At 38.7% G+C, this 13,102-nt stretch overlaps 1 protein-coding gene across 12 annotated transcripts in view; it reads left to right on the top strand.

Moving 5' to 3' along the window:
• DYRK1A (dual specificity tyrosine phosphorylation regulated kinase 1A) overlaps positions 1-13,102 on the top strand; it is a 236,629-nt gene that overhangs the window by 220,213 nt on the left and 3,314 nt on the right. For all 12 annotated transcript variants that reach the window (XM_054504094.2, XM_064578924.1, XM_045902458.3 and 9 more), the window contains 2 exons: positions 8,526-8,832; positions 9,306-9,430. In XM_054504094.2, coding sequence (XP_054360069.1) covers positions 8,526-8,832; positions 9,306-9,430 — 432 coding nt within the window. The remainder of the gene's footprint in view (positions 1-8,525; positions 8,833-9,305; positions 9,431-13,102) is intronic.

Below are 13,102 nucleotides of genomic sequence, written 5' to 3'. Positions count from 1 at the left end.
ATTTAATACATACTAACTATAGGTTTTATGAGATTTCCCTTCGCTTCAATTAGCAACTGACTTAAACTTAATTTTTAAAGTATAAAATAACTATTTGTCTTTGAACAGAAATAAATTTTGCAATGACAAAAAAAATCAAATCCAGAACTGAATGATTACATTATAAAGGATGCACTAGGGAATTTAACCATAAGTATAAATTGAGTGCATGTGCTATCATTGGGTTTCTTTGTGCTTTTATTTTCTGTGATTTTATTTTTACTTTTAATTTCTCACTTATGTTTCAAGAGCCCATTTTAGCTTCCTGGTAATGAAATCTTATATCTACTGTATGTATATTTGTTTGGTGGGAAAGGTGGATGAATTAAGATCTGTTTTATTAAAGTATAGTTTTTGTACAACAATATATGCATACCTTGAGTGTTCATTTTGTTTTAACCTTATATACAACAATGTAACCACTACCTAAAACAAGATACAGAATATTTCCACCATCCTAAAAGTTCTGTTGTGACCCTTTTGTCATCCCACCCCACCCCACTTTCTGATTACTATCATCATAGGTTAGTTTTGCCTATTCATAGGCAAAATTCATATAAATGTAATCCTATAGTATTTATTATTTTGTTTCCTTCACTTAACAAACATTATTTTTGGAAATTCATCCATATTTGTTGTGTATTTCAAATGTTATTTCCTTTAATTGCTTCATAGTATTATACTGAATAAGAATACTGTAATTTATCTATATTTACCTGTCAGTGGACGTTTGGGTTGTTTCTGATTTGGACCTATTATGAATAAGGGTACTGGGAACATTCTTGTATAAATCTTTTGTACATGTGTATTTTTATTTCTCTGGGATCACTACCTAGAGGTAGCATTGCCAGGTCATAGGGTATATGTGTGTTTACCTTCATGAGAAAATGCAGTTCTCCAAATTTTTATCATTTTACATTTCTACAGTGTATGAGGTTTCCAGTTGCATGACATCCTCACCATTTGGTATGGTTGATCTTTTAGAAATCAGCCATTCTAACGGGTCTACATAGGTTTCATTTGCATTTCTCCATGACTAATAATATGTGCTTATTAACCATTCATTGATTTTTTTTTTTTTTTTGCGACCATCTTTCCAGTCTTTTACTCATTTATTACTGAGTTGTAGTTTTTTTTTTTTTTTTTTTTTTACATATAATGGATATAAGTCCTTTGTCACATTATGTGTCAGTGTTTTTTTCCCCAGACTGTGGTTTACCGATTTCTTTTCTTGGTGGTATCTTTTGATGCGCAGAAAATTTTAGTATCAATGAAATCAAATTTGTCAACTGGCTTTTATGAATAGTAGTAGTTTTTGTATCCTAAGAAATCTTTGCTGTCCTCAAGTTCGTGAGGGTATTCTGTGCTTTCTTTTAAAAGATTTTTTGATCCTAGTTTTTATGGTTAGAGTTCTGTGGTTCATCTTGAATTAAGTTTTGAATATGAAATGAGGTGTAGGATTTGATATTCACGTCCCCAGATGCTTACCTAAGCATTGCAGCATCATTTGTTGAATTGGCCTTTCCCTGTTGATCTGGGAGCTTTTGTCCAAAACAAATTTATCTTTTATTTGTGGGTCTGTATTTATTTGCATCCTGTTCTGTTGCTTTGGTTGATCAGTCCTTGAACCAGTACCTCGGTGCCAGTTACTGTAGCTGTGTGGGTCAGTCTCAAATTCAGGTAGTATAAATCCACCAGCTCTTTTCTTCTGTTTCAAAGAACTTTTTTTTCTTTTCTTCAGGTACTTTTTATTTACATATAAATTTTAGAATCAGCTAATAAATTTGTCCCCAAGAAATCTTGCTGGAATTTCTATTTGGATTGCATTTGAAGTTCCCCAGGAGAATGGACTTTTTTTTTTTTTTTTAAGATTTTATTTATTTATTTGACAGAGAGAGAGATAGCGAGAGCAGGAACACAAGCAGGGGGAGTGGGAGAGGGAGAAGCAGGCTTCCTGCCGAGCAGGGAGCCCGATGTGGGACTCGATCCCAGGATCCTGGGATCATGACCTGAGCCGAAGGCAGACGCTTAACGACTGAGCCACCCAGGCGCCCGAGAATGGACATTTTAACAGCAATGAGGCTTCCAGTCTGTGAACATGGTTTCTCCCATTTATTTAGACTTTAATTTGTCTCAGCAGCATTTTGTACTGTTCTGTGCGGAAGTCTCAGGCACATTTTATTTTTTTAATTTTTAATTTTTTGGATTTTTTTAAGCGTCTTTTTTAAAGTATCATCTAATTTCTCATTGCAAATATGTGGTACTAAAACTGAGTTTTCTATATTAACTCTATATCCTAAGACCTTGCTAAATTTACCTATTCTAGTTTTTTGTTTGTTTTTAGATTCTGTAGGACTTTCTATTTAATCATATCCTCTGCAAATGAACAGTTTTATTCTTTGAATCTGTATGCCTTTATTTATTTTTTTTATTATACCGACTGGGACCTCCGTATGTTGAGTAGTTATGGTGAGAGCAGACATCTTCCCATGTTACCAGTCTTGTGGGAAAAGTGTACATTTATTCAGTATTTTTTTTTTTTTTTGTGAGCACATTTTTAAGTAGGGTACTAATTGTATATTTCTTGTAGCCCTCTATCAGGTTGAAGGAGTAGTTTCCTGTGGTTATTTATTTATTTTTAAAAGATTTTATTTGTCAGAGAGAGAGAGCACAAGCAGGGGGAGCGGCAGGCAGAACAGGCAGAGGAAGAAGCAGACTCCCCGATGAGCAAGCAAGTCCCATGGTGGGACTCGATCCCAGGACCCTGGGGTCATGTCCTGAGCTGAAGGCAGATGCTTAACTGTGACTGAGCCACCCAGGCGTCCTGTTTTTAGATAGTTTCCTGTGTTTTTAGAGAAACGTTTTGCACATTTGTTTTTCTGAATCATGAGTGGGTTTTGAATGTTGTCACATGCTTTCTGCACTTACAGAGATGATCGTATGGTTTTTTTCCTGATATGTGGTAAAACACATTAATTAACTTTTAGAATATTAAGTTCAACCTATGATAAACCACACTTGGCCTTGATATATTGTCTTATGTATTGCTGGGTTCATTTTGTTAGTCTATATTGGTAGGAATTTTGTCATTAAATGGATATTTGTCTAAAATTTTATATAATACCTTCATTAGGTGTTGATCTCAGGATTATGCTGGTCTCATAAAACTATTGGGAAGTACTCTTTCTTGATTTTTCTGAAAGAGTTTGTGTAAGATTGGCATTATTTCTTTTGTAAATATTTAATAGAGTTTATTGATGAAGCTCTCAGGAACCAGGGATATTCTTTGCTAGAAGGTTATTAATTGTAGCCCATATTTTTTGATAAATATGTGGCTATTCAGATTTTGAGTCAATTTTGGTAGGCATGTATTTCAAGAAACTTGTCCTCATCTAAGTTCTTGGGTTTGTTAGCATAAAATTACCCATATTATTTCATTATTACCTTTGTAATTTCTAGAGGCTCTGTAGTGGTAGTGTCCCTTTTGTTCCTAATGCTGGTCATTTCTGTTTTCTCCCTTTTTCCCTATTATTCTTGCTAGTGGTTTGTCAAATTTACTAATCTTTTCAAACAACCAGTTGTTTTGTTTTTACTGTTGTTTAATCTTGTTTCTATTTCATTGATTCTTTTCTCATTATTAATCCTTTTCCTCTCCTTACTTTAGGTTGAATTTGCTTTTTCTAGTTTCTGAAGGTGGAAGCTTAGATCATTTATTTAAAACTTTTTTCTTACAGCATTTAAAGATAAATTTCCCTCTAATTACAGCTTTAGCTGCATGGAGCAACTTTTGATATGTTTTAACTTTCATTGATTTTGAAACATTTCTCATTTCCCTTGTAATTTCTTTATTGACCCATTATTATTTAGAATGTTGTTACATAATTTCAAAATATTTGAGGATTTTCTAGACCTCTTACTGTTAACTGATTTCTAATTCAGTAGCCTCATGGTCAGAAAACATGATTTCACTCCTTTAAAATTAATTCAGATTTGTTTTAATGACATAGCAGGTAATCTCTCTTGGTGAATGTTCTGTGTACACTTGCAAGGAATTGTATTTTATACGATTGTAGTCTACAAATGTCAGTAGAGGTCGAGTTGTTTGATTTTTTTTCCCCATATCTTTTGCATCCTTATTTTGTGTGTATGTGTGTCTGTGGATTATTTGTTTTATCAATGACAGAGAGGAATGTTAATCTTTAGTGATAATTTTGGATTTGTCTTAATCTCCTTTTAGTTGTTTTATGTGTTTTGAAGCTCTCTTAGTAGGTGTGTACCCATTTAGTGTTGTTGTGCCTTTGTGGTAAATTCACTTTTTCATTATGATGAAATGTCCCTCTTTATGTTTAGTAATGTTTTTATTTTTAAGTCTGATTTGTCTGATATTACTGTATCTGTGCCAACTTTCTTATTCTTCACATTCTTATAGTCTATATTTTTCCTACCCTTTAACTTCAAATCTGCCCGTACTTTTATATATGAAGTATGACTCTTGTATGCAACGTAAGTTGTCATGCCTTTTAATCCAGTCAGCTAGTCTCTTTCTTTCACGATGAGTTTTTAACCCATTTAATTATTCATTAAAAACCCTAAAGTCTGGGCTTTAAAGTGTTACCTTATTTGTACTGTTTGTCTTACCTCCTTTCCACCAATTCCTTCTTTCCTGTTTTCTTTTGGGTTAATGGAATACTTTCTGGTATTTTACTTCATCTCCTCTATTGACCTATTACTTTGTATGTAATTTTTATTCTTTTTATTTTTTTTAAATATTTTATTTATTTATTTATTTGAGAGAGAGCATGAGTGGGGGGAGAGGCAGAGGGAGAAGCAGACTCCCTACTGAGCCAGGAGCCCGATGTAGGGCTTGATCCCAGGACCCCGAGATCATGACCTGAGCCGAAAGCAGACGCTTAACCGACTGAGCCACCCAGGCCTCCCTGTGTGTAATTTTTAGTGTTATATGCATCTTTAACTGTAATCAGTTGGCATTCATCTAATATCACTTGATAAACCATGTAATTAACCATGTGCTTTTTGCCTAACCCTCCACTGTCTGTGCACTTATCGTATAATCACTTCTGCATACATTACAGCCTTCACAACAAACAACTGCTTTAAATAAAAAATGACTTTTAAAGAAATTTTAAAACACACAAAGAATAAAGATAATAAGACAGTCTTTTCTATTTACCTATGCAGTTCTTGATTCCTTTCTGTAGTTTCTGACTTCCAGCTGGTATTATGTTCCTTTAGAACAGAACTTCCTCTAATTTTTTTATTTTATATGAATAACTTTTGATGGTGATTTCTGTCAGCAGTTGTTTATCTGAAAATATCTTTATTTACCTTCTTAAGGAAGATATGGAAATTTCCATGGATGTAGAATTCTAGGTTGACATTTCAGCAAAAAAAAAAAAATTATGACATTGTTTAAAGATGTTAATGACATTGTTTTCTGTATTACGTTGTTTCTGAAGAGAAGCCAATAGTTTTTCTAAGCATCCTTCCCTATATGTAATGTTTCTCTCTCTCCCCCAGCTGATTTTGATGTTTTTCTCTTTATGTTCGATTCTTCAATAAGTTGGCTTTTAGGTCCCTGGGTATAGTTTTCTTTGTATTTGTTTTCATTGGAGTTTGTGGAGTTCTTGGGTCTGTGGGTTGATCTCTTTTATCAATTTTTGAATATCCTCAGGCTTTGTCTTTTCAAATATTTGTTCTGCTCAGTCTTTCTTTCTTCTATTAATTCTCCACTTAGATGTATGTTACAGTGTACAACATTACTAGTTTATTCATTCTATGTTCCTTTTGTGTTTTAGTTTGGATAATTTCTTTGCTCTGTCTTCTGATTCACTGATTTTTTTCTTCTGCTGAGTCCAGTCTTATGTTAAAACCATTAAGTGAATTCTTTGTTTCTGATATTGCATATTTTAGTTCTAACACTTCCACTTTTCTTTTTTTTAAGATTTATTTATTTGAGAGAGCGCATGGCAGAGGGGCAGAGGGAGAGAGAATCTTAAGCAGACTCCACGCTGAGCGCGGAGCCCAACATGGGGCTCGGTCTCATCACCCTGAGATCATGACTTGAGCTAAAACCAAGTCAGTCACATGCTCAACCGACTGTTCCACACAGGCGCCCCTTTTTTTCTATTTTCTTACATAGTTTTCATTTTGTCTTCTGAAATCCCCCATCTAGTCATACATGTTGTCCACCTTTTGAACTAAATTCTTTAACCTATTTGTTGTAATTATTGATAATGCCTGTTTCAGCATCTGGGTCATTTACTTATGTGGATCTTCTAACTAATCTTTCACTTGATTATGGACCCATCTTTTTCAAATTTCTTAGGTCTAATTTTTAAATGTATGCCAGACTTTGTATTTAAGAACACTTGAGATGGAAGTAAATCTTATTTCCCTCCAGAAAGAGACCCACCTCTAGTTCTGTCAGGCAGTAGTGTGGGCCTGAGTCAGTTTCTTTGTAGTTAAGCTGAAGCTGGGCTTTGCTTCATTTGTCTGCTCAACTTAGATTCTGTTCTCCACTGTGTTCATAGGTTTTTTTTTTTTTTTTAAGTTTTTTTTATTTATTCATTCAAGATACAGAGATAGAGAGAGAGAGAATATGAGCAGGGGGAGAAGCAGAGGGAAGGGGAGAAGCAGGCCCCCCGCTGGGCAGGGAGCCCGATGCGGGGCTCGATCCCAGGACCCCGGGACCATGACCCGAGCCGAAGGCAGACGCCTAACCATCTGAGCCACCCAGGTGTCCCTGTTCATAGGTTTTAAGCAGTATCTGTGGAGACCTGAGCACTCTCTCTACATTGTTGCCCAGCTAGCGGCCTGCTCCTGTTTGTGCCTCACACAGTCTCTGTTCATGCTGCCACTCTGCCCCCAGCCTGGCAGTGCCCTGGGGGCACCGTCTTGGCTGCCCTCACTCAGCCACGGGGCCTTCCCCACCGCCACAGGTTGGCTCAGAGCTGGGCTGGATTCTTACCGGGATCTCTGGCATTTGTTTCTTCTCCCACCTTACGACCCTTCTTTCCCAAAAAGGGCTTTTCATTTTCTGGAATTTAGTTAATTCTGGTTTGTTTAGTCCTTGGCACTCTAATGGGTTTTTAAAATGGAATGATTTCGTGGCCTGGCCTACCTGCCTGGCTTGTTCTTGCTTTTAGAGTGAGAGCAATGGCCTCTTGCAGATTTCTACATTGTCACTGGAAGTAAAAATCCAGTGATGCTATTCTGAATAAATTCAGTATTCATAGGGATTTTAAGGGTTATACTGTCCATCTGTTTATTTTTAAAGATTTTATTTATTTGATAGAGACACAGCGAGAGAGTGAACACAAGCAGGGGAAGGGGAGAGGGAGAAGCAGGCTTCCCGCCGAGCAGGGCGCCCGATGTGGGACTCGATCCCAGGACCCTGGGATCATGACCTGAGCCGAAGGCAGACGCTTAACGACTGAGCCACCCAGGCGCCCCTATACTGTCATCTCATCTATTTAAAAATGAGTTTTCAGGGGTGCCTGGGTGGCTCATTAGGTTAAGCATCTGCCTTCGGCTCAGGTCATGATCCCGGGGTCCTGGGATCAAGCTCTGCATCGGGTTCCTTACTCAACAGGGGAGCCTGCTTTCCCTCTCCCTCTGCCTGCGCTGCTCTGCCTACTTGTGCTCTTTCTCTAGCTCTCTGTCAAATAAAAAAATAAAATCTTAAAAAAAAAAATGAATTTTCAGAAAATCTCAACATGTTAAGGTAATTTATTATTCAGCATATTCTAAAGGGAGGCATTAAATAATTTGCTTTTAATTTCTTTATCTAAATATGAGCAAGGGGCGCCTGGCTGGCTCAGTTGGAAGAGCATGCAACTCTTGATCTTGGGTTTAAGCCCCACATTGGGTGTAGAGATTACTTTTAATAAGTAAAGTTTAAAAAAATATGAGTGGGTAGGTTTAAACCAGTGAGTCTTAACTTGGAGCTTACTTGGAGCGATTACCACAGCTTTGGAGAGCTGCTGTTACGAAAGAGAATGCACCCAAGGTTGTGGGGCATCAGGCAGAAGAGAGGTTCAGAACCAGTTGGCTGGAGCGGCGGTCAGTGCACCTCCTTCCTGTAAAGGACCTGATAGTATGAGGTGTAGGCCTTGTGGGCTTCTGTTGCATCCTACTTGGTTTTGTTTGTTTTTACAACCTCCAAAAATATAAAAACCCTTTATGGCTGAGGCTGTACAAGAACACCCCCTAGGCCAGGCCATTGTTTGCTGAGCCCTGGGCTACATGATCTTTATAAAGTCATTTTTGATTTTAAAATTATTTTGAATTTCTCTAACTACCAGTGCATTTGCAGTAGTAATGTATGAAAATACAGAGGATCTAATTATAAAGCATTCTTTTTAAAAGGGCCTCTATATAATAGACTTAAGTGTATTTGAAGTTACGTAGGATTTTACATATGCCATCACATTTAGAGAAAGCCTTTTTATCTTTCTTCTCTTTAGGAGTATAAACCACCAGGAACCCGTAAACTTCATAATATTCTCGGAGTAGAAACAGGAGGACCTGGTGGGCGTCGTGCTGGGGAATCGGGTCATACTGTAGCTGACTACTTGAAGTTCAAAGACCTCATTTTAAGGATGCTTGATTATGACCCCAAAACTCGAATTCAACCTTACTATGCCCTGCAGCACAGTTTTTTCAAGAAAACAGCTGACGAAGGCACCAATACAAGTAACAGTGTGTCCACCAGCCCCGCGATGGAGCAGTCACAGTCTTCGGGCACCACCTCCAGTACGTCTTCAAGCTCAGGTCAGTGCTTCTGCCCGTCGGTTGGGCTTGGAAGCCTTTACAAAGTGGGGGTTATTGTAAAGTATCTTAAAAACTTGTTGATGGGACAGGGAGGAATTACTTGGCCTAAATCTGTTCTTTGTAGTTAGTAAAGAAAAAAATCCACCTGTCCCAAAGCCCCGTTACTTAATTATGCATAATAAATTCTGCTTGGCAGTTGGAGGCAAGACTCTTCATTAACCAAAATTTTTAATTGCTTTTTAAATAGAGCTGCTTTGTTCACATGCTTGAAATTTTCCCTGATGTAAGCAAAGCCAAAGTGGCTGGTGTGAAAGAACTTGGAGAACTGGATCACTTTCCGATATGCCTCCAGGCTAATCTGGCTTCTTGTGGGGGGCGCGCTTTGAGTTTCAGTGCTGCAGTGTTAGAATGTGTACTTGCGCCAAGTTAGCTTCAGCCTCACAAGCTGTTCCGCGTTGCGTGTGACACTGCAGGTGGATCGTCGGGGACGAGCAACAGCGGGCGAGCCCGGTCAGACCCGACGCACCAGCACCGGCACAGCGGCGGGCACTTCACGGCTGCCGTCCAGGCCATGGACTGTGAGACCCACAGCCCCCAGGTGAGCTGCCCCGCCGTGCCCGGGCAGAGCCGCGCTGGGGGCGAGGGCCTTCCGACGGTTGTGTCGTTCCCTGCAGAGGGCCATGGCGGCTTCCTCATGTTTAGGAAGTGCCGGCATGTTTGTAACTAAAACACACCTGGGCAGTTTTCTCTCTCGTTACTTAGAAACAGCCACCGCTCCAGTTGTTTTTTTTCCCTGCGCTTATCTCCTCTACTACAGCAGCATTTTGAGCCTTAACACTGACTTTTCATTTTACATTGGGAACTGTCACTTGACGGGTTAAATAACTTGCCCTGGCTCATGATCTTGATTACTTGTTCCGACTGCTTCCTGTGATCGTTCATCGCTAACCGTCCTTGATTCCGAGTCAGTTTGTGGTTTGATTTTAACCTCCGTGTTGGTTTGGTTTGGGTTTGGGTTTTGTTTTTGTTTTCTTTTTTTGTTTGTTCCTTTGTTTTTTAAATTTGTTAAAGAAGAGGCTGTAATTGAGTAATTTTTTTTTTTAAATGGGTGAAGCAGATCTTGGTAGTAAAAATATTTATTAACTGCTCTTCGTAAAAAAGGTAATTCATACTGAGCGTTGCATTATAATGTTTTATAATGAGAGGCCAGTGTATTATTTGATGAGTGAAGTAAAACTGAGAACCCACCCTTGTGGGTTCTTCATACAGATGGCCCTAGATTCACCCATTTGCTCCAGTTTTACACCTGGGGGTTAGGGAGCTAATTTTTGACTCCTCTTTCCTTCGTCCCACAATTAAATCAAATAGTAAATTGTGTGGATTCTAAGTATCCTAAATATGCTTTTATTCTCGTTACTTCACCCCATTGCTGCAGCCGTCTCCAGCCTATCTTACTATGAAGAATATTCGAACTGGTCCCCCAACATCTAATTCCATCCAGTGGTCCACACTGTTCTCTTCTACACAGGCATGTGAACATTCAGTAAAGCAGTCTGATGTGGCCTTTCCCTACTCTAAACAGCGTTCGGTTTTCCTTTGTACTTAAAAGGAAATTTAGACTTCTTATGGTCTCAGTGACCACCATGGTCTGACCCCTTTTCAGGGCATTTGTTCTCCTCTATTTACTCTAGTCTTACTGGATTTTTTTCCCATTTTTTGGAAGACACCATGTTCTTTCATGTTTCTCACATGTACTGTGCTCAGCCTGAACACTTTTCCTCTCTCTTTGCTGCAGTCATTACCATTTATACTTCAGATCTTCGCTTAAATGTCGAAATCCTTAGAATGACCGACATTTCTTCTATCTATCGTCCAAATGGATGAAATACCACAAACACTTAAACATGGGCCAGGAGTAACATGAGACACTTGTGTACCTCCCACCTGTATTTCACAGAAGTCATTATTTTGCCTTATTTACCTTATGCCCTTTTTTGTTTAATTTTTTGAACAGATGATAAATCGTTAAAAAAGAAAGTCAGTGTAGAAGGGGATTCAGTGAAGACTTCCCTTCCATGTCCTCTAGCCGCCCAATTTCTGAAGTAGCGTTACTGGTTTTTGTATCCTTTTTGGAATATTTTACGCATATCCACATGCAGATACATATTCTTAGTCTTTGTATACAGATAGCATGCTATGCACACTTTCACATCTTGAGTGTTTTGTTTTTGTTTTTTGGGGTTTTTTTAGCATGTTTTACATGTAATTTTTTAACATATATACGGAGCTCTTTCTATATCAGTACATGGAGAACTTTTTCTTCCTTTTCTTTCTTCATAATCACACAGTACTCTGCTGTTTAGATATCCATAAGTCATTTCCCCAGGCCACTGTTAATGGACAGTTAGTTAACTTGTAGTCTTTTTTTACTATTACAGATGATGCTGGAATGGCATACACATATCACTCAGACACATGCAGTGTAACTGTGATAGAAACCCCTCGGTGTGAAATCACAGGTCAGAGAGTGATGTGATCTGTGATTTTTATAGCTGCGGCCGAACTGCTCTCCAAAATTTTGCCAGTATAGCCTTCCACTAACAAGACTTTGGAATACAGTCGGTGTGATCACCTTTAATCAGTCTGAAATGACCAGTGGTATTGGACAGAGGATATTTTTATTTTGCTTATTTCTTTTTATATGTGCATTTGAGTAGCTTTCATAGTTGAAGAACCGTTAGTATTTTCTGAGAACTTTCTGCCTATTTTTCTACTGGATTGTTTTCAGTGGTGTTTCTTGAAGTTTGGTTCTTAGACCACCTTTGTTGAGTAAATACTTAATGACTTACGCTGGCTCCTGGTAAAAAAGACACAGGCTTTGCCTTCTTTGAGCTTATAGTGCCAGTAAATAAACAAAATCAAGTTAATAGAAATTGCAGATACCACTAATTGATAAAAAGGAAACAGGACAGGATAATGTGATACAGGTATATATAGAAGTATTCGTTGGGTGGGATGTGTTAACGATTCAAGTAGACCAAACTGATAACAGACCCCCACAATATGGTAGCTAAAGGAGTAAGAAGTTTCTTTCTTTTTTTATGGAACAGTTCTGTGGGTGTTCAGGTTGGTGGCATGGCTCTCTCCCATGTCCTGGGCTCCTCCATCCCTTAGGGCCTACCTGTCTGCTGTATCCACTAGGCAGGGTGTGGGAAGTATTTGTGGGCCAGGTCTGGCCATGACATGGAAACTTTCATTCATGTTCCACTGACTAAAATTTCATCGTGTGGCCATATCTAAGTACAGGGGAGGCTGGGAAGTGTGGTGCAGCCATGTGGACAGCTAGTGGCTTCTGCCACAGGAGTTGGGGCAGCCTTACCCAGAGTGGTCAGAGAAGACTCGAACTGAAATGAGAAAGAAGCGTCCAAGCAGAAATTAGAAGCCTGAGCATTTTAGGCAAGAAGGAACAATAGACACAAATGCCCTGAGACATTTGAAAGAGACTGACTACCAGGTGGAGGAATAGAAGGAAGAGCTGGTACAGTTGGAACCCAGGTAGCAAGAGGAAGGATAGCTCGAGGAGAAGTTTGGAGAAATGAACATTGGCCAGATGAGGCAGACCACTATATGGAGTTTGGATTATTTTGTTTTTCTAAGGGCATGGAGAGATCATTAAAGGATTTGAAATAGGAAAGTGATTGGATTTGTGTTTTTAAAAAGATTGTTCTTCACTATGGAGAATGGATTGGAAAAAGGCACAAGAGTGGAAGCTGGGAGCCGATTTAGGGGGCTGTTGTACCAATGCAGGCAAGAGATAGATGGTAGGAGCCTGGGAGGGAGGGATGGTGGTGGACACAGAGGGAAGAGGTCAGGGTGGGGCTCTGTTTTGAAGGCCGACTCAGTGGTACTTGCTGATGGTTTGGATGGAGGAATTGCTGAACAGCTGATGGAAAGGGTGTTCTTACGGAAACAGGAAAGATGGAGAGAAGAGGGGCTTTACAGGAAAAGTAAATTCATTTTGAAAGTTTGCTGATCCGTGGCATAAGCAATGCTCCCAAGGAAAGAACGTGGTCAGTGAAATATATGAGCCTGTTTATGGGTATAGCTTGCTAGAAATTCCAGCTTTCACAGTAAAGTACTTTTTCACTCAAATATCTTTGGAATTTTGCATTACAGAACTAACACTTTAGAAGTTTCAAAATCCCCTGTCTCTAATTAGTGTAAATGCTAGTGTTATAGCCTTTGATTAAAGATGAATTAAAGCTTGGAA

Source organism: Mirounga angustirostris, unplaced genomic scaffold (genome assembly GCF_029215605.1).
Source record: "Mirounga angustirostris isolate CCGP_5_RB_7025 unplaced genomic scaffold, mMirAng1.0.hap1 SCAF_1, whole genome shotgun sequence".
In the NCBI taxonomy this organism is placed as follows: domain Eukaryota; kingdom Metazoa; phylum Chordata; class Mammalia; order Carnivora; family Phocidae; genus Mirounga; species Mirounga angustirostris.
The sequence above is the reverse complement of the archived record's forward strand: the minus strand, read 5'-3'. Positions and strand labels throughout refer to the sequence as shown.